At 40.6% G+C, this 22,173-nt stretch overlaps 1 protein-coding gene across 1 annotated transcript in view; it reads left to right on the forward strand.

Moving 5' to 3' along the window:
• Positions 1 to 22,173, forward strand: part of DYM (dymeclin) — a gene marked incomplete in the record, with an annotated part of 2,754,049 nt that overhangs the window by 1,519,767 nt on the left and 1,212,109 nt on the right. Inside the window, 1 exon segment of the mRNA XM_044081708.1 lies at positions 21,248 to 21,342. Coding sequence (XP_043937643.1) covers positions 21,248 to 21,342 — 95 coding nt within the window.

Here is a 22,173-nt window from a genome sequence, read left to right on the forward strand (position 1 = left end):
GGATGCGCTTATGCTCCTTTGCAGAAGCCTTCAAGTCTTCCTTTATCAACACCCCATTCGATGGCTCTTCTTTATTTGGGCACAAAGTCGAGGAGAATCTCACTAGGTGTGAGCAGGAGGGAAAGACTCTATCTGCCATAGGAGTCTGTTTTTCCACCCCCTACCAGACCATACGCCAAAGGGCAGAAAAATGTGGTTCCAAAAGTCCCAAGGGGCTTTCCAGAACACACGTAGTGAACCCCTCCAGGGGCTGAGGAGAGGGCAATAATGGAAGACGCCACCTCGGCAGCAGAGGGGGTCCGCAGAACCAGGGTGACAGGGATCAGTTCCTTGGTAAGCCCTATCAGCGCTCCTGAAGAGGCCCAACTGTCCTGCTCTGGAGGCAGTCAGGGGTCACTTGGCTTTGTATCCAGATGCCTGGCTAGGAATTACAACAGATCCTTGGGTACAAAGCATTGTTACCAGAGGATACATCATCCCATTTCTAGAAAATCCACATGTTGGCAAAAAAATCCCAGATGTTCCACTTAGTCTCAGGGATCAAGCAGCCATAGAAATCCAGAGGCTACAGGAAAAGAGAGTCATCCAGCCAGTCCCAGCAGACCAGATAGGATCCGGAACTTACTCCAGATTCTTTTTAGTTCCAAAGAAGACAGGGGACTGGAGGCCCATCTTAGATCTCAGCAGACTCAACACATTCGTAAAGAAGGAGAAGTTCCGGATGGTCACGCTTCAGTCTATTCTCCCATTCCTTGGAGTGGGCGATTGTATGTGCTGTATAGATCTCAAGGAAGCGTACTACCACATCAAAATGGCCAAGCCATCCAGAGATCATCTGCATTTCCGGCTGGGAGCCAGTCACTAACAATTCCGAGCATTGCCTTTTGGACTCCCAACAGCCCCCAGAGTGTTTACCAAATGCATGGCAGTGGTTACGGCTCACTTGAGGCATCTAGGATTCCGAGTGTTTCCGTATCTGGACAACTGGCTCCTCACCGCCACCTGCAGACATCAACTAATTCAGTCCAGGGATCACACTGTCAATCTCTGCTCTCAGTTAGGCATCACTATCAATTTTGAAAAGTCTGCGTTGTCGATATCGCAGTGTATCTCCTTTATCGGAGCAGAACTAGACACTACTACCGCCACAGTAAGTTTGCCCCTGGACAGAATAGCCACTCTCCGAAATCAGGTCTCGGACATTCTGCTGAGATGAAAGGTACCAGCCCATCAAGTACTGAAACTCCTAGGCACCATGTCAGCTACGCTCATAGCAGTTCCTCTGGGATGTATGCACATGCGGATTCTTCAATGGTTACTATTCACCCAGTGGCCATACCAACAACTTCCCATGTCATTCTTAATCATGATTATGGACTCTTGCAAGAAGGATCTTCACTGGTTGTTGGTCAGTCAACAAGTTACAGTAGGTCGACCATTTGTTCTCCCCCCGCCGTCAGCCATGGTGACCACGGACACTTCTCTGATAGGGTGGGGGGGGGGCTTTTTCAGGGAAAAACAGCCCGAGGCACCTGGTCGGAGACAGAGTCACAGTTGCACATCAATGTTCTGGAGCTGAGAGAGGCTCTTTTTGCATTGCAGCACTTCCATGACTCTTTGCGTCTAGGGAAGATTGTGATACAGATGGACAAAATGTCAGTAGTCTGTCTAATACATCAACAAGCAAGAGAGAACCAAGTCTTTCCCCCTGTGTCGAGAGGCTTTGAGAATTTGGCAGTGGGCTGTGTCCACTGGGCGCTTTCTGATAGCAATTGCATATCCTGGGAAATCCAATGTGATAGCAGACAAATTGAGCAGAGTCATTCTGCTACCGTACGAGTGGTCTCTCAAAAACGAGGTTGCGGAGAAGATTGTCCACAGATGGGACCAGCTTTGCTGCGACCTGTTTGCATCCCCTATGGATGCCAAATGCAGAAGCTACTTTGCCCTAAATCCCCCACCAGGGGAAAGCCCAAAGGACTCGCTCGTACACGATTGGCCCCCGGGACTCCTGTATGCCTTTCCACCTATACCTCTGATTCCGAAATTCTTGCAGAAAGCCAAAACCCTGGAAAGGACTGTAATTTTAATAGCCCCTCTTTGGCCTTGGTTCCTCTTCCTTCGACTCTATAAACTGGATGAACCTTGGATGCTGGACCCAGTTCCAGACCTACTGACACATTCGTCAGGTGTCCTCCATCCCTCCCTTCATTCCCTCAAATTGACAGCTTGGCTGCTCCGATTCCCTGCTTAGCCAGGTCACACAAATTCTGTTCGGAGGTACGGCACATTTCTTGTATCTTCGCATAAGGCTTCTACTAGAAAGTTGTATGCCAGTAAATGGAAGTGATTTGTTTTTTGGGCCTCTCAAAATAACATTGATCCTTATGTTGCCCCGATTGCTAGTATCCTGGAATTCCTATCTAAGCTTTTTCACGAAGATGCTGCAGCTGCCACTATTAGAGTTCAATTCACTGCCATCTTGAATTTTCATCTCTGAGCTTAAGGTTCAAATTTAATATCTCACAAATTATGTAGGGCCTTCCTTAAGGGCACCATTCATCTTAGGCCACCTGTTAGATGACCCTTTATTCCCTAGAATCTAAATTTTGTGCTTTCATGTGTTATTCTTCCCCTCTTCGAGCCTGCATCATCCTGTCAGCTGAAGTTTCTTTCTTGGAAGACTATTTTCTTGGAGGCCATTACTTCAGCACACAGGGTATCTGAGCTTCAAGCCCTTTCTGTCAAACTCCCGTATTTGGTGTTCCATCCAAACAGGGTATCACTGTGGACTAATCCTTCATTCCTGGCAAAAGTGTGTTCTGAGAACAATCTGAATCAAACTTTGAACTTCAACCCTTTTCAGTAATCATTCTAATCAGTTGGAGTACATGTTGCATAAACTTGATGTCCACAGACAATTGAGATTCTATTTGGACAGGACAAAGGAATTTAGAAGATTTGACCAACTTTTTGTATCTTATGCTGATGCTAAGAAAGGATTACCAGTTTCTAAAGTTTACCCTTTCAAAATGGTTAACTGATTGCATCAAACTTATTTACTCTTCACCGAGCCAAACATTAGAGCATGGTGTGAAGGCCCATTCAGCTAGAGCCATCTCCACTTCTTCGGCTTTTATGGCTCGTTTACCTTTGGACACTATATGTGCAACTGCCACTTGGTCTAAGCCTCATACCTTTATCACTCATTACAAAGTGGACAGGGCCTCCAGGGACAGGGCTTCCTTTTGTTCCACTGTCCACAGGAATATACTCCCTTGAGCAACTCAGGATTAGGGTGCTTGGGACGCTACCCATGTCTAAGAATAAACGGCGAGCTTGAACAACTTCACATAAAGAAGTTATGTACTTACCATAACGTTCCATGTGAGTTGCTCATCTTGCCTTTATTCATACATTCCCACCCACCTTCCCCCTCCAGGGTCTCGAAGAGTGAGTAGACTTGGGGTCTGGTAGTCTTGTTCTGAGACTCTACTCCAGCTGGAGTATATAGTGGGTTATACTTGCACATGCTGAGCTCAGCAAACTAGATCTGAGGTAGGACAGAGAGCATCATGGGATATGAGCCTGGCCTCGAGCTACTCTGAGATCTTTAGCTAGTAAAGCAGCCGATTCAGAGCAGACGGCTCGGCTCCGAAACCATGTGTAAGAATAAAGACGAGATGAACACCTCATATGGAACTTTATGGTAAGTACATAACTTCTTTTACTTACACAAATATGTGAGCATTTATTTGGGTAAGATGTCAGTTTCAAAAACATAACTCAGTTTTACTCCACTTAGGGAAGAGGTGGTGATATTTTGTCAGTTTGTCATTGTTAATAGTCTTTTCTGCAAAGACCGATGTGAGTTGCCTTTCGTTAATATATTCACTTTGCCTTTGTCGTTGCTAATCAGATTAGTTCCTAAAACTCCATGATATTCAAATGATTTATTCCTGTGGTTACTTCTAGTATTCTCCATACTTGATGTTGCAGTACTAAGTCTTGGGACTTCCTACTATGCAAAAGCCCATGATCAGCCCAGGTTTACCATTCTCACAGCCGACAAACATTCTTGAAAAGCAGATATCAGTGGTGTAAGAGGTACGTTGGTCGGCACCATCTTCAGTTCTTTCTTGACATGTAGACCAATGCACAGGATAGTTCCTAAGCACTGTCAGTCCATCGGTCAGCTTGGACTACCATAGCATTACAGATAAGTATCTTATTGGGGCCTTCCTTTCCTTGTTAGCTGTTTGTAATCTGTTCATGTTCAAGAAGGTTAATAATTGCCTCTCATATCGCAAACAAATCTTCCATAGAGACTATGATCCATATTGTCTCTTTGCTTAGGGTGTCAGCATGACGTTCCTAACTGCGTGTTCTGTGCTAAGATTAATTCTAAGATTAGGTGTAGGATCGGACCTTCTCATGCCAGGGCATCCACCAGTTCCCAAGTCGTCATCCCTAAAAAGCATAAGGAGGAATCCACGAAAGAGGACCTTGGAGAGGCGGAAGAGATTTGTGTCCAACTCACTGCCTAGATTTCAGATTGCCAAAATAGGTGAGTCTCACTTGCAGGTCCCCCTATCCGATGCCTGATTGGACTGAGTCTTCTGGCACACCCCCTCCAGTGGCCACCAAACACACAATCCCAGTCTTCATATTCCTAGACCAGGCCAGCTGAGGCCGAAGCCGCTGAGCAGGCCACAGCTTCTGACAATCAGAGTTCTGGTTACTGAGGGTGAGGACAGTATCCCAAATCTATAGCTTAAGATATCATTTCTCAGTAATTATCAAGCATGATGTTGTCCATTTTTTTTATTTGTAAGTTTAAAGTCTTCTAGCCATTCTACAGTAAGAGTAATTAGAGTCTTCTTGCACTGACACAAGTAGTATTCTTCAGCTTGGTTCTCAGTGCATTTTAAATATCATTCAGCCTAGAATAGTTAACACAGTTAGCAGTTGATTTAAAGACATATCTAAAATAGGTACTTCATTGATTACAAGCTACTAAAAATTCTTGTGCCTGGAAATTGTCAACTGCGTAGTCATTTAAAGATCCATATTTTGTAGACTTAGCCTACTGAAGAATAAACTAGATACAGTCAGTGCTTAATAAACATGCTTGTACAATTTTAGTCGTCCAGCTTATCCACACAAAGAAAGACAAATGTGTTTAGTTGTTATGAGAAGAAATCTGTTACCACCCGTGTGATGCCCGCCACTGCTGCCAATATGTGATGAGCATCAATATGTATCATTCTCACACTGGGCCAGTAACCATGCAATTTCCCTAAAGACCACAAAGGGAGCACACTCAGCTTGGGGTCAGGATGTCTCTATATCTGTCTCTCTGCAGGTTCCCAGTAAGATTCCGCACTGGTACAGCCGTAAGGTTAGGTCCTCAGCCGAGTGTCCAAGCCAAGTCCTGCAGCACCCTCTCTGTAAACCCAATGCTTCTTGTTCCTGCCCCAAGTAGCTCACACACACAAACTTTGAGAGATTTGATTTACACACACACACACACACACACACACACACACACACACACACACACACCCCTCACCCCTGGGAAAGGCTGGCACAGGTCTGCTAGCTGTGTCCCATTCTGCGTAGACTGTAAGGTAGATTCACTGCCACAAGACACTTCACAATCAGCTACTATAAGGCCCTTAGCAAAGGGTGTCCAATTATACTGTGAGATAATAGTATTAATATTAATGCAAATGGTAGTAGTTCACCAAGATGGCTTGGCCTTCTGGAGTACCTCACACAGTGTCACCAAATAAATATAAGTACTCTCAAAGGTTAGATACTGTCTACTAGAACCAGCCACGATAAAAGTATTAAATGTATTTAATAATAAATAATACAAGAACATGAAAATATTGAATATATATTCACAGTAAACCACAGAGTTCAAATCACAGGAAATATTAACAAGAACATTGAAGGACAGACTCAGACAAATAAAGAAAAACAGTATCTAAACTAAGCTTCATTATATTCCTGACTGAATTTAAGAGATTTTTTACTGTTCCCTAGTAACTTACTTGTCAAGGCAAGATGAACTGCTTGAGCAGTATTTCTTGCCAGGCCCCAAACAGAATATATTCTGAGATTACTCCCTGTAAAAAATAATGTCCAAGATGACTTGCAGAATGACCTTATCTGGTCACCTGACTCTAGGTTCCCACAATATCTCCTTTTGAAGTTTGAGACAGGACTTTAGCAGACTACTGCAATGCACATTTAGAGCTTTTATGGCAATGGCTAGGAGCTAGAAACATTTACAACACTTCCCCCTTCTTTACAAAAGCTAAACAGATAATGGCTGCTCCCAGGACTACCGGCTCTGGGTCTACTCAGCACTGTGGGGTACCGTTTAATGATTTAACAGCTCATTTACATTTCCCTTATTCTTCTTAAATAAGTCAGCTGTTTAATCATTGTTGTGCCAGTGTCCTCTGTTGAAACATATACATTTAATTCAGTTAGCATAATACATGCACATTTCTCTTAATTTCAGCAGGGTGTACTGTTGATACATTTTAACACAGTTAACACAAGGAGAGCTCACAAATGCATTTTCAGCACAAGCATCTGTACAGATCAGGTTTATATACTAATGACATACAATTATTTATAAAAGTCTGGCTAGCTGTGCTGGCACAAGTGTTACATTTACTGCCCTACTTCTCCCTGCCATGGCTGGCAGTACCTCCTGTTGTCACAACCTGTTTTATTAAAATCAAATTAAATTCATTCACCATATACACAAATAAACATTTGTATAGTTAAGACTTATCAGTGCAATTTCACATTCAAAAAATGACTTCAGTACAATAGCTACAAGCCTTCATTCTGTTTGTAGAATCCTTAGCTTGTACTTAAATTCCATTAAAAAGTTGTTGATACAATTAACCTTGTTTGTTTGGACAGAAAAATAAGACCAGGAAAGTAACATGTTCTTTGAAGAGTCACTTTCCCATAGATGTAGTGGAAACTCCCATTATTATGGTTCACTTGTTCATGTTACACGTGTATGGATGACTGCTTGCCTTGTGAGACCACTCACTAGCCAAGCAAATTTAAAATGAATAGGGTGATGTGGCTATGAAATTGCAGCTACCGACCATCAGGGATTTCTGTTAAATTGTGTAGCTTTTATGCCCCCAAATTTACCTCAGTGCATAAGCGTCTACTGTCTGTAATGACAAAAAAGTTAATATGCCCCCCCTCAAAAAATCATCTGTTTTACATGTTATCTCACTGTAAGCTCCTACTTTCCCCACAGCTGACAGGAAAGATCTCTTGTTATCAAAGCAGTTTTATAGTGACTAAGAAAGTGAGGTTATGGAGCTGTAGGTACTAACCACCAGGGATTTCTGTTAAATGACATAGATTTCAAACCCCCCACTTCCAATTTACCTCATTGCGTAAGCATCAGCTATCTGGAAGAACAAGAGGTAAAGTTGTTTCCCCAAGGTAATCTGACCTGCTTCACATTTTACCTGTGTGCAAACACCTACTTGCCTACAGCTGAGAGCTGTAACAACTGGGTATTGCTGTGCTTGGCTGTCAGTGGATTCGCTGAAGATGCAGCACAGTACTAGAGTACGTTGTCATATTCTTCCCGGCCCCTGTTCAACTAGACTAGGGCACCCTGCACCTGTCTGCTGGATTTTGCATTGCTAATTGTTCTCCCCCACTGTTTGTTTTTCAGCTGCAATTGATTCATTAAGGCCCTACTACATTATGTCCTTACTGCAGCTGTTTGTTTACTGCCTTGTATTGTATCCTTGCTGTGATACTATTACACAGCTTGCGTTGTGGCATCTATGTCTAGAGCCTCTTGTAATATTTTGCCTGTTGTGGTATTTGCCTCATAGAATCTTGTGATTTTTTTTTTTTTTTTGCCTTTTTTGTTTATCACCTCAAGTTATGGACACTGTTGCATTAACAATTTCTAGAATATTGTGCTATGGATTCCATTGAGCATAGCATTGTAATATTCCTGCCGAATGTTCAGGCACTCGCACACTGTTATTTTATTGAACATATCTTGGTTTGTTGTATTGCAGCATCTGTGTATGCTGTTCAGTAGATATAAAAGACTCTGAAATTATTCCCCCAAACTACTCCATCATCAGGAAAGACAGGCCTCTCAAAAAGGGTGGTGGGGTGGCCCTCATATATTCATCCACCCTAGCAGTCACTCCCTACAATAAACCTACTCCACACTTTAACAATGCTGAACTTCTCCTTACTCTACTACAAATCAATAATCACAAACACATCTGCCTAGCATCCCTTTATATACCCCCGGGGGACAATATCTCCACACTTGAACATATCCTCTCTTGGATTTCTAATAACATTACCAATGAAACCATAATCATGGGAGATGTAAACATCAACTGGGCCTGCATCCAATCTCCAACAATCTCCTCAAATATTAACCTATACAATTTCTCTCAACTAATCAATTCAGTAACTCGCCCTACTAAAAACCTCTCCAGTGGAAGTACACTGGATTGGATCCTTGTCTCCCACCCTCACTATTTCTCCAACAGTGGCACCCTTCCAGACTCCCTTAGTGATCACTCACCCATCTTCACCAACTGACTTCCCACTGCCCTTCAACAAACCCACAACTATATAACTATCCGTGACCAAAAACATTTCAACCCAACTACCTTTGTAAACTCCTTACAAGCAATTAATTGGAACTGCCTAAAAACCCTCCCACTAGACATAGCAGTGTCACACTTTAATACAACTTTCTTGACATTACTTGACTCTCAAGCTCCCCTAAGGACAAAGAGAATAAAGACAAAATCAGCCCCTTGGCTCTCTAAACACACTCTTGCTACCATGAGACATAGAGATAAAGATAAAGTCTGGACACGCTACCAGAAGCTTAAAACAAGTCTACTCCTTAAGGAATATAAAATGCTTCGAAATAAAGTAAAGAAACTCATCACCTCTGATCGACGAAACTATTTTTCTACACTCCAAAACCAAAATAAAAACAACCCTCAGAAATTCTGGAAAGGGATCTCCACTCTCCTTCATCCTAGTACACCAGATACTCCCACCCCTGATTCAAATGCCTCTGAACTAGATCTGGCCACCCAATTTAACTCATTTTTTATTGATTCAATTGCAAAACTGACCTCTTCATTCTCCAACTCCACTATGCTCTCTAACACCTCCCCACTCACACTCTATCCTTCGCCACTTCTACTTCCTGTTCCCCATCTTCTAACTCCTCTACCACTTCTACTACCCAACCTTTACTCCAAGCACCTCCACCCTCCAACTCTCCCTCCCCACACTCCACTTTCCTCTCATTCAATCCCATGTCCACATCCTCTGTAAAGAAACTGCTTATGAAATTGAAACCATGTACCAATGCCCCTGACAATATACCTTCCTACTTTCTTAGTATAGCTGCTGATACACTTGCATATCCCATTAGCATCCTAATTAACCGTTCCCTAAAAGAATGCACAGTTCCCCAAATCTGGAAACAAGCATACATTATTCCTCTCCACAAAGGGGGCAACAATAACAACGTCAACAACTTCCGTCCCATAGCCATCCTGTCCCCCATTTCCAAAATCCTAGAAAAATGTGTCCACCTTCAACTCCTCCCTCATCTTCTAGAAAATCACCTTATAACTCCTACACAGCACGGCTTTAGACCTAACCACAGTACAATGACAGCCCTCCTCTCCTTCCTTGAAACAGTAAATAGAGCTCGTGATTCTGGCCTAATTGTCTCTACCTTACTACTAGACCTCTCCAAAGCCTTCGATACCATCTCACATAGCCTGCTTATAACTAAACTCTCAGAACTTAACCTTTCTTCCTCTTCCTTGCAATGGTTCTCTAGTTACCTAGCCAACCGGAAGCAAGCAGTAAAATGGAAAAAAACTACCTCCTCATTCCTTACTACCCCCACAGGTGTTCCACAAGGCTCCATTCTAGGTCCTGTTCTCTTCAACATATTTATAAATGACTTCCACAAATCAATCCCATTCTCAAACATCATCCAATATGCAGATGATTCAACTATCATCTGCTCAGCCACCTCTATCTCTACACTTCAAAAACTAACTCAAGATGCCTTTTCTATAACAGAACAATGGATGTTAAAAAAAATCACCTAGCTCTTAACTCCTCCAAGACCAAGCTAATGATTTTTACTCCTTCTAAAGCTACTCCTCTCAATATGAATACATTTTCAATCACTAGCCAAGATAACTCTTCCCTAGAATTGGTGTCAGAGACCAAGCTACTTGGGGTACAAATTGACAACCAACTTAAATTTACCTCTCACCTACAATAAAATATCAAAAAAAAACACCAAAAACTTGGTATGCTTTATAGACAAAATGCCTACCTTACCTCTGCTACCAAAATAACACTCGCTTCATCCTTCCTTATCCCCTCCCTCCTCTATGGCGCCCCACTCCTAACTAATCTTCAATCCTCTCTCAAAAAACAACTTTCCTCTTGTTACAACAAAATTGCAAAATTCGCCACCAGCCACAAATCTTCCACCCACCACTGTTTTTCCCTCCAGAAACTAAAATGGCTAGAACTTCCCAATCAACTCACTTACACTCAGCTAACTCTAGCCCACAAGCTTATTCTCAACCCCTCCCTCTGTCCTTCCCTTTCTTCTGCATTTAATATGCATCTACCCAATAGAGTATTAAGATCAAACAATCAAAACCTACTCAAAGTCCATAAACCTACATATCCCCCAGGCAAAAACCTTCTATCTTTCAACCTAGCTCGCATCTGGAACTCCCTTCATCACTCATCCGCACCACCTCTAATCACTCTGCTTTCAAAAAATCTCTCTATACACACCTAGCATGTCAGTGGGAATGCTCCTGCTCCCACCCTACATAACCTACTCTTCTCCTTCTCTCTCCCTCCGTACTCTGCTTCATCTTACTATACCCAAAATTCCATAGAAATTATTAGATAAGTCCAATAATTCTCTTCTTCCACCATTTCATCATGTCACTGAATCTCCTCTAACATTCTAGTGACTAAGTTTTCCTAACTACTCTGTATAAATGGATATTTCTGTACGAAATAATAATTACGTTTTTCTGCACAATGTATTTAGCTGTACATTTTTTTTTTTTTGCTTTTTTACCTTATTGTTAAACTTTGAATGTATGTGTGAATATATGTTTGTAAGTATGTAAAATGTATTTTTGGAGCTTTTCTCCCTAGGACTCCATTGAAAACGGGTTCCATGAGGCCCAATGGACTATCCTGGTAAACCAACTGCAATAAATAAATAAAGTAAATAAATTTATAATACTGTACTGCATTGTGCTGTACTGTATTGGGTAGTGTTGTATTGTACTGAGATGTGCTGTATTGTGCAGTATTTTATTGTATTACATTGTATGGGGGTTGCGCTGTTTTGTAAGTGTTTTCACTGTATACATCATATAGCTGCTGTATTATGTTATACTTTGTTGCAATGTTTGCACTGCTTCAACGTTTTACTGCATCTTTGTATGTCATACATCTCCCCCTCAGTTCTAGGAAGAGCAGTGATTAGCAAACTCCACCAGATTGCATGCCATATACAGCCTGGCTTTTGTTGATCAACCATGGATCCTCATTCTGCCTCTTCTCATCTATTATTATGCACCCTGAGGCAGAATGTAACCAGCCATATGCTTATTGGTAGTCGTTTTCTACTACCAAGGAATGATTCCATGTGTGGGAGATGCTAATACTTTTTACAAGTGGTGTCAAATGTGTCACACAAGCCTGTTATTACCCATACTACCAGCACACCTACATATTGCAAGACAAATGTAAAATCTTCCTCGGATAGCGTGCTTGAAAACTCACTTCTAAAACCAGAAACATCTCTTAGCCATGACAGTGTAGGCATTTGCACCACTGTCACACCTCAGCAATGCTCTCTCATTCCATGCTACATATAGCTTCTTCCTCCACCACTACAGAGTAAAGTCAGCAGAAAGATTTACTCAAGTCATTTAGGCTGCAAGAGCTTTCCATTGTAATTTACTTCTTATAAGTGTCTCAAAAGTTTGGGTGCTTGAAAATGTAATATAAACTGACATTTAAGTTCCTTTCACCCCTTGTATGGAGTATGACATGGTCATTGTTTGTGTGAGGATAATGATACACCACTTCATACTTTAGGAAGAGGGACATGATGGAGCTGTTTCAGAATGAACCTAAGGTTGGAATGAAACTAGTCTTGAGAAGTATCCTACTGCCACTGAGAATGAAGCCACAATAGAAGCAAAAGATGACTGACTTTAATAATTGGCCTAGGTTTTGGTGTCATTCTGATAGGCTCCAGTACGTGTCAGCCTGGACAGTCATATGAGACAGCCCTACCTGTTTCATTCCAGATAGCCTGCACCTACCTCCCTATGTTTTTTTTCATAATGGCTAAGAAGTTGTCTACTCCATTGTGCCTTTTTGTGTCTGTCTACTCAGGTTACCAGCCTAGTAAGTACATCTTTTAATCTGGCAAATATCAGTGTAGAGCTGCTCAATGCTGTGAACCTAAATAACATAATACCCTTCCTCAAGGCCTTCTTATGTCCGGAAATTGCAGATAATTTTTGTTAATGAAAACCTAGTGCATTGGCGGTGTTCTCTCCTCACCTGGCTGTTCTGCTTGCCATTTGTTTAGGTATGCAGGTGTAGACGGCAATATCATTGGTGGTGATGTCTCTCTCTCCATCCAAAAAGCCATCATCTCTATAATAGTTAGCCAGAATAGTAGCCTGTAACTTCTTTAGAGCCTGGTATCAGTAAAGAAGACCTAGTACCACATTCTGGTCAACTAAAGAAACCTGTCTGTGACACCCACAAATCATGAAGCATATTTTAATTAACTAGAGTCCCTCTCCATTAACCTAAACACAGTCTTTCTAGAGGACTTTAGTTTGCCCTCCTTAAATTGGCACATGTACACCTTTATAAATAAATAAACTCAGTGCTTATTTGACTTTATCAGTGCAAACTCACCCAATTGAAAAACATCCTCCCTCACTATAGAGGCATCAACATACTCGATCCTGACCTTATTAATACAGCCCATCTGCTCTTGTCCCATTGCCGTACCCGTACTGGTCATACCAGATCACAGCCCTGTTTTGTAAACTATACAGTCCCTGTACCAGAATGTCTTTGGAGACTTCTCCGAATCCAGTTTTCTTTAACTCGATGATGACTTGAAATGATTCAGCAGTCACCCAGCCCTTAATGACCCTGGAAATAATACTAGTGTATGTACCCAGATTTTTTACTCTCATCTTGACTGTTGCAATATAAGTATGTGTATCTAATTGCCAAAATATAGTGATAAACGTTGAACTAAACCTCTGTGGTAGAGCTCCTCTGTAAGTAAACTCTCCAGCAGCAAAAAGGCTTATAGCCATAAAAAATAAAGCATAAACCTACTATGTTATAATCAACCTTAGCATGGTTAAAAGAGCTAATTATGGATTAAAACTACATCGACATCAGGATAACTACAAGACATTCCTTAATGTAAAACATGTCAATAGTAGTATACAAAACTGCACCAAGGTTATCTGTATTAGTGCTGCCCACTCAAACTTTGAGGATGTAACTAATGTTCTTGCAGATAAATTATTTTTCAGCTTATCTCCTTTGTCACTTTCAAATTTCCCAGTAAAAAATATTCAGTCCATACCCTTAACCATAATTACATTTGAACAGATCAACTGATTCCAAAATAAAACACAGAAAGGCAAACACAGTGCAGACCAGAAGTAAAAATCCACAAAACGTTTTATTCTCCACAAAATAAGCGCTTTCGTCCCAAAGTTAAAATTACAGGAACTTCATCAGATCCAATTTAAAACAGTAGAAACCATTTTAAATACTAAAGCACAGTGACATCATTTCCTTTCTCAGGGCAGTGAGCACTGTTTACCCAAACCACACCCCCTTGACACAAACACAGAACAAGCACACAGCCCAGCTCAAAATATGTATAAAGTGCAGTTGTGAGCATAAATTAAGCTTTAAATGATCCATGAGAAAATATAAAAATATCTTATAAAAAATACATATGTATATCTGAGTAAAACAATATTTGTACTCTAACTTTACCTATCCAGTGCTTTTAATTTTAAGAGACTAGAAATGGAGAGACTTGTCATTAAGTCCTGGCCAAGGCAAAGAATTTAACGCAGCTGCCAGGATAATTCTCTCTTCTCCAGAATATAAGGCCATGCCCCCCTCTTCAGACTCAGCTAAAACATGTAATATAATAAACTGGAAAGTATGTCCTACATTCAGTGAAATATGTTTAGCTAAGGCATTTGTTTCACAACCATCATGAATATTACGAACATTTTCACTTATCCTTTTCAGTTTCAGTTCCATCTTCCCCATATAGAAACAGTTACAGTCCATACATAACACAAGGTAGTCTAACCTTGGATCCTCATTCTGCCTCTTCCCATCTATTATTATGCACCCTGAGGCAGTATGTAACCAGCCACATTCTTATTTTCATCTTGTTAACAGTAAATTCACTCCCTTACAAAATACAGGGACATAACTTACATTGACCACATTTAAATATATGTGCAACAGTGGTTCGAAATTGTAGATGTTCAAAAAGGTATTTCAAATTAAAACCTTTCCTATAAATACAAGAGGGGCTATCTCCCACTAATTCTCATAAATCTTTGTCATTACTAATAAAGTGCCACTTTTTAACAAGAATGTTTTTAATAAAAAAAAAATAATAATTTGAAAACATTGTAGAAAAACTGGACTGACAGTTACTATCCCTCTGTTGTGGTATTTGTTCAAACTAGGGGAGGCCACTCTAATTTGTTCTGTTTGTGGTATAGTAGGACTATCATTATTGTTTGATATGACCACCTCAATCGTATATAAATTCTCATGTACTTTGGCCCTTAAAATTGGTAAGAAGTGGCCATTGTGCCTTTTATACCTTAACTTCATCCATGATTTCATTTAATAACATGTAAGGGTAGCCTCTTTTGCAAACATGTTCTTCAAATTCACACATTCATCGATAAAGGCTTGCCATAAACTCACCATACGGGCTGCCCTAATAAAGTATCAAAGTATCAGTCCAGTTTTTCTGTCAGTCATTGTGACGACCGTGCCCTGGCCCAGCAATCAAGGAGCCTCAATCCTCACCACTAACACCAGGGAGGGCATCTCATATAAGAGGAAAGGATAACAAATACACACAGTAAAGTACAATTTCCTTTAATTGCACACAGAGATCACAGTCAGTCTGGAGCTGGTTGCTCCCTTGCTTCCCAGGTCCCCAATAAGACTCCCCACTGGCACAGCTTATAGGGTCCAGATCTCAGCCTAGCTGGCAAGCTAACCTCCATTACCCTCTCTGTCCCACCAGTGCTTCGTGTCCCTGCCCAGGTAGCTGACACATCACACACTTTGAGATAAATATTTATACAACTTCACAGACATTCCTGGGAAAGGCTGACACAGATTCTCCAGCTGTGCCCCTTTACCCAGACTATACAGTAGTAATTTCTGCCACCACCAGCTAATACCTATCCGCTACCCAAAGGCCCTTAAAAGGATGTGAAGTTATTACTGTGCAATGTTATTATCCAATTGGTAATGTGGCTATTCAGGCTAAGGCTTATTAGAGTGGCTTATTACAATAAACTCTATAAATATGCAATGTACTCTAGAGCTTACTTATCTCTACACAAGCCAGCCACAGGTAAAAGGTTGTTAAACATATTTAATAATAAATAATTAAAACACAAGACAATACTACTACACCACAGTGATATCTAAGAGTTCAGAGATCACAAAGAAACTTAAAACGATACAGTACAAAAGTTCTGATATAACATAAAAACACTTGTTTAACTTTCTTCTAAGTTCCTAGCTATTACTACAAGAAAACATACTTCTAAGATACTACTTACATAAGACAACAGGCAGAGTTCTGATAAGTGAGATATCAAGATCAAAATGCTCACAGTCTGTCTCTGAACAATAGTTTTTAAACTCGCTAACAAACATCTTTGTTAGGCCCTCCCAAATTGCATCATTTTGACACTTAAGTATTCCCATTACACACATTACATCATTTTGACACTTAGTCTGGAGTTCCCAGGCCAGCAAACTGCATTATTTAGCAATCTGACACCTGCTCAGGAAACTACAACAATAAAAGACATTTCACATGTACACTCAAACAATTATTCCTTAAGTTAAGACAATAGAAAGAATGTGTTCAGCAAGCCACTTCGGCACCACTATTTAGATAATTTTAACTTCAAAAGACATTTGAAATGCTTGGCTTAGTTTTCCTTACAGCAGATGGCAATGTTGCAACAATCTTGAAGTTCACATTTTACAGTGTTTTCTTTCATTTAAGAACACAAGCCTGTATTTTACATGTATATATACAAATTATCGAATTATGTATCAAAGTCTGTTTGACTAGGCTGGCAGCCTTCGCCCATCTTTCCCGAATCTTTACAGTCAGTGCAAAGCATACCCTCTTGGATCTTTACTGAAACTGTATACATGTTGCTTCAACACTGGAACCTTACCAGAAGCTTGTAGAACAATTGCAGTAGCTCCTTTCTTCAAGGAGACTGAGCTTGGCATCTCTAGACCTACTAGCCTCAGCAGCATCATTTGCATTATGATAGAATGTAGCAGTCTCTCCCACTCCAGGTGATTGGATTGCTGACATTGCACTACAGCATGAGGATTGTGGTGCTTCTGTCCTTTGGATGAGTTATTAAGCTAAAGTCCCATCTGTTTAAGTTTGTGGTAGTTCAGGTAGATTTAAAGACTCCATGGCACCTACTGAAAGGCATAGGGGAAGTTCCAAGATGCCCTGACCAAATTCCCTTACTATTGTAAATGCCACCTTGGGTCTCCCCTGAAAAAAGGCCTCTAGCCTAGTGGAACAAACCCTGTAAACAGTTGTTAGACAGCGATATAGAGAGAGAGAATGATGAATCATTTACTCCATAAAAAGGGCCAAGGAGAAACTGACTAGTTTGGCTTTCTAAAAATTACATCATGCCTATTAAAACTAGTCTTTCTTGAAAGTATCACAGAAGGTCTTATTAAATTTAATTCAGATGACTGCCAAAAAACAAATACTAGAAAATGGAAATCAAAGTCTAAACCGACTGTATTTGAAGTTTTGAATATTATAAAAGAGATGAAGGGACTGGAGGAGGGATCTTTAAAAAGGGAAAGGAACAAATTACGTAGTACGTATTGACTAATGTTCGGGAGGAGGAGTGAGATTTAAGGGAAAGCAGGAATTCATCAGTTTATGTAATGTTGTGCTCATGATAGTTACACATAAAGGAAAGATTTGTGATGTAGGCTAATGGAAAAAATGTTAATATGGTTTGATTTATTTTCTGTTAATGTTTGTTTGCATATGCCTTGAGAGATAATTTAATAGACGTGTATATAGTGATTCACAAACTTACATGGACCCTTCTCTCATTTGAATGCATACTACACAGCCCACCATGTATTTGCAGTTTAAGCACACTTGGCACAATTTTAAATGACAAGCCACACGTGGAAAAAATGAGTTGCAAGACCACCAACAACACAGCAGTTATGAATCAAATTTCTAGCAGCAGAGTAGCAAAGTTTGTAGGAGATGTAGCCCTGAGGAGGTGCACAGTGTTTTGTTATGGTATGATGTATTTCTCAAGTATTTTGTATGTGTGAGCCCTTGGTCTGGGTCAGTGTAGAATTGCATAGACTATTATATGCTGTGATTACCTGTAACTAACGCCAACATGTAGCTCATACATCATATATGCATATCTACACTGAAACTTTCAGAGGGCAGCCCTCTGTCAGGATTGCCTGTCCCTGTACTATCTTGATTCCCCTTAACAGACTTGCATTGTGCATATGTTCTGGTGGCATGGTACTTTTAGTGGGCCCCATGTGTAATTTCACCTGATCTAGCTAGCTGACTGTAACATGTGCCCCCTACCTATAGCATCTGTGAAGCTTGTGCTTCCACTATGTATCCTTGTACCTGTATGGAAGCCAGTCACAGCTGTACACATGCACATTTCTCTCCCTAGCACTGGTCTGCAGTATTACTGGAGTTTTCCACTTTCCATGATATTGCATATCAGTGGCACCTGCTTGTTTCAAAATTTACTTATTAGAGTTTAATGATTATCCTAAGCATTAACAGTAATGTATTGGGAGCAGAATAGAAGACAAATCTCAGAAATTTTAAATATCACAACACACCAAGAATGAGATATTCAGATGGTATTATAGAGAACAGTGTTTAATCTAAAAACTATCAAAAATTAAGTAATTAGCCTTTGCTGGTGGTGTAGAGGAATAAAGTTCTGATGGAGATGTGATCTGCCAAGGAACGCCGTTAGTTGTTACTGCACCACAAGTAGCAGTATGATTCTGTCGTAATCAGTGTGGGAGTTAAACTGAGATGTACTTCTCTGGACTATATGAAGAGATGCATTCTTGATCTCTCTGAATGTGTGTCTCGGACAGGTATGTGCCTTGCATTGAGCAGCATTCTGCCTTCACCAAGGATGATACCCCAATATGAACAAATGATGACTGACTTCATTAACTGACTTAGTTTCTGGTGTCTTTCAAGGTGGTTTCATTATTTATCAGCATGGGAAGACATAGCTAACAGCCCACTTTGCTTTGCAATGGATGGTCTGCACCTGTCTCCTGTAGGCGTCTGAATATTGGCTAAAACTTTATCTATCCTCTTAGAGCCTTTTGTAGGCAATGCCAAACTGACAAACCTACTGGCATAGCAAATAAAACCCAAAGAAACCTAAAGGTTTTGCTGCTCAGTACTAGAAGCATAAAAAAGAAACTCCACACCCTACAAGTTCTCCTCGCTCTGGAGAATGTAGCCATCTGTGCCATTGCTGAGACATGGTTTAAATTTAAAGAAAGTACTCCAGCAGTGCAAGGCTTCAGTGCCTTTCACACATTTAGACTATCAGCTTCACAGACAGTGATAAAAAATGGAGTTGTCTCAGTCTCTGTTGGTAACAAGCATAACTGTATGCTGGCTAATCAAGATGATGCCCTAGAATTTATCCATGCGCAGATCACCATAGACAAAGTCCCATACCATATCCTAGCAAGCTATAGGTCACCCTCTTTGTTCCTAAAATCCCATAGCTAAAAACAGAGGTAGTCCAGAAGTTTTGAGTCAAGTCTGGTATCCAACCTGTGATCCAGAGGGTGACAGGACTAACAGGAAACAGAGTACAGATAATTAGTCCAGATAAAATCACTAGCTATCAGATCTAAGAGACTGACTCTTGCTGATACGCTGCCTGTGGGAGGAATAAAGACACCTTGTTGGAGTTTCAAGTAGTCTATTCAGTTAAGAAGGTGGCTGGATCGGTGTTCTTGTTCTGTTAGTGTTTGTATGTTGCACACTACCTAGCAGTTGATAGAATGGTGGTCCTTCATTTTAACATACCATACCCCTTGGACAGCAGATGACATATTTATTGCCACATCTGTGCAGTATAAGGTGGATGATGTCATAGTGTACTATATACGATAGTGGCCCTCTCAGCTGGTGTGCTGGGGAAAACTGATGTGCTTATCACCATGTGGAAGTAGTATATTTATATATGTAAGGGATATTCTGCAGGCTGATGCTTGTGTTATTGACACTGTGCTCCCGTTTACCTCTGGAGAGTCCCTGTAGTTAATACAGTAAGTGCTGCATGTACCTTACAGTTCAGCAGTATAGGAGGTCCTTGCATTCCTTCTGATCATATTCATGGGCAATACATGTCATCCAAAACTCATATAGCATCTCTGTCCACTTGAAAATGGTTTGTCAGCTGCTGATCACTTACCCTGTGGTAGATGGGGTAAGTACATAGCCACGTCACTCTGCTGAGTCAGAGTTAACAGTGCTTGTAGGCAGCAAGTGCTGCTGTATGAACAGTGCTTCATGTAGCATCTTTCCTTGTTGCAGATTTGCAATTTCCCACTTGTTGGCTCTTATAGTACCATTCAGCATGCTTCCCACCTGGTGCCTTGTATATCTGTGAAGAACAGCCTGGTTTCAGAGGCTTTCATTTGCATCAAATCAGGCACTTATTAGACTGCACATCATCATATGCATATGCTTATTTCCACACTCTTCACCTCACTGCTTAGTCCATAAATTGCTACATAACTTTTGTGCATAGATGCTTCCCACACAACACATGCTGGGTACTATATATGTTAACTGTGAATGAGATCTAAGTATAACAGATTTGATTACAAAAATCATAAATCCCCTTGCATCTGCTGTTTATCCTGAGAAAGTCTTAACATTACTTTCATGTTGTATAACATCCTGCACATGCTGTCCATTATAGCAGCTTGTCCTTCATGATCTGATTTCTGCAGTGTAGCACTGTATTCCATGCTTAATAGCACCTTTCAGATTTGCATTATGATCATAAAAATTCAGTCCTAGCAGATGTTTCACAGTAAACAGCTTATACCTTTCAAGCTCTTTGCTCGATATATCTGCACAAAGCCAAAAGTAATGGGGGTACAAAGGCCCAAAAATAGGGACAAATTTTAAATATTGCTTTTATAAACTTAGAAAGTTGCTAAAAAGTGGTTTGTTAGCATGCATTTTTTGAAGGAAGTCTGAAACTCAAAGGTCTGTCATTATTAAGTGACTTCAATCTTCAATGATTTGTCAGAGAACCGCACATTTTATGATGAACAGACCAAAAATTAAGGCAAAAATCTGGACAGTTGCGAGGTATGTTATGCTCTGCTTATGTTCTGCTAGTGAATTGTGTGTTTTTTAGTCCAAGTTGTCATATGTCATCCAATTTGTAATCATATCTAATCACATGCTGTGGTTTCAGCCCTATCAAATTAAGCCTTATATTTGTAAGCTGAATGACAGTTTCTCTGTGTTTCCCCAAACATTTAAATTTGGCTTTGTATTTTTGCAGTGAGCCATAGCTAGTACTGTTCAAAAGTCTTTTGTCTTCAAGTCTAGAGCTAAACATTGTATGAAGTAAAGTATCACCAGCAAATCTAGTTATAGAAGTAACCTAAAATAGTTGGTTCATCTATATGTAGTGGCTTTGTTATGAATTAGATCTTACTGTCGGTGTTCTCTTTGCAGGACAAATACCTTCATACGAACTGCTTGGCAGCTTTAGCTAACATGTCTGCTCAGTTCCGCTCACTTCATCAGTATGCAGCACAAAGGATTATCAGGTAAATTGCATCTTTTGGCACCAAGGATGAAAGTAATGCTGTGTATGATATAATCTTTCAGAACTGCATTCCTTTTGGTAGTAAAATAGAGTCCTCCTCCCCCCAAAAATAACACTAAAACTGAAGATTCCCTGTCATCATGCCACCCAAAGTATAAATAAAACACCTCCAGAACATACTTTCTCTAAATATTAAATGGAGTGACATCATGGTATCTTTCAGGATGTAACTTGATGATTGTATGACACTCTGTAAATTCATTCCAGGTCTGACCTGCTTTGCACTTCTGAAAGTGGGAGATGCATCATAGGGAGGTTATTGGCAAGGCACATATGGTCTCATGGCTCATTTGCCTTGTAATTCCTGTGATCATAGTTTTAGAGGTCATTGGGGTGGGTAACTGGTGTGATTTCCCAATCTGATATTCCCAGCTCAACGCACTTCTGAAAAATGTCTAGCTGCCAGTTTTTAATTTTATATTTTTAGTTATCATTTGTTAGTTGTGTGTAGGCTTGTCCATAGAATATTTTCAGCAACAATCCAAGCTACCAAGGCAAAGGCAAGTGCAGTATGTAATGCAGCGCGGCCAATTAACCGACCAGTTGTTGGAAGTTGGGAGAAAACTGAGTTACCAAGAGAAAACCCACACAGACACAGAGAACATGCAGACTCCACATAGGCAGTGACTAAAACTGAGGACTGAACCCAGCACTCTGGAGCTGAGATGCAGATCTCTTGCCATTGAGACACAATGTGAACCACAGCACTGTGCAGCTGTTCCATGTATTCTGCATGTTTTTTTCTTCGGCTAGTCACACTGTCTTAATCCTA

Source organism: Protopterus annectens, chromosome 1.part1 (assembly GCF_019279795.1).
Source record: "Protopterus annectens isolate FY-2018-M chromosome 1.part1, PAN1.0, whole genome shotgun sequence".
Classification (NCBI taxonomy): Eukaryota; Metazoa; Chordata; order Ceratodontiformes; family Protopteridae; genus Protopterus; species Protopterus annectens.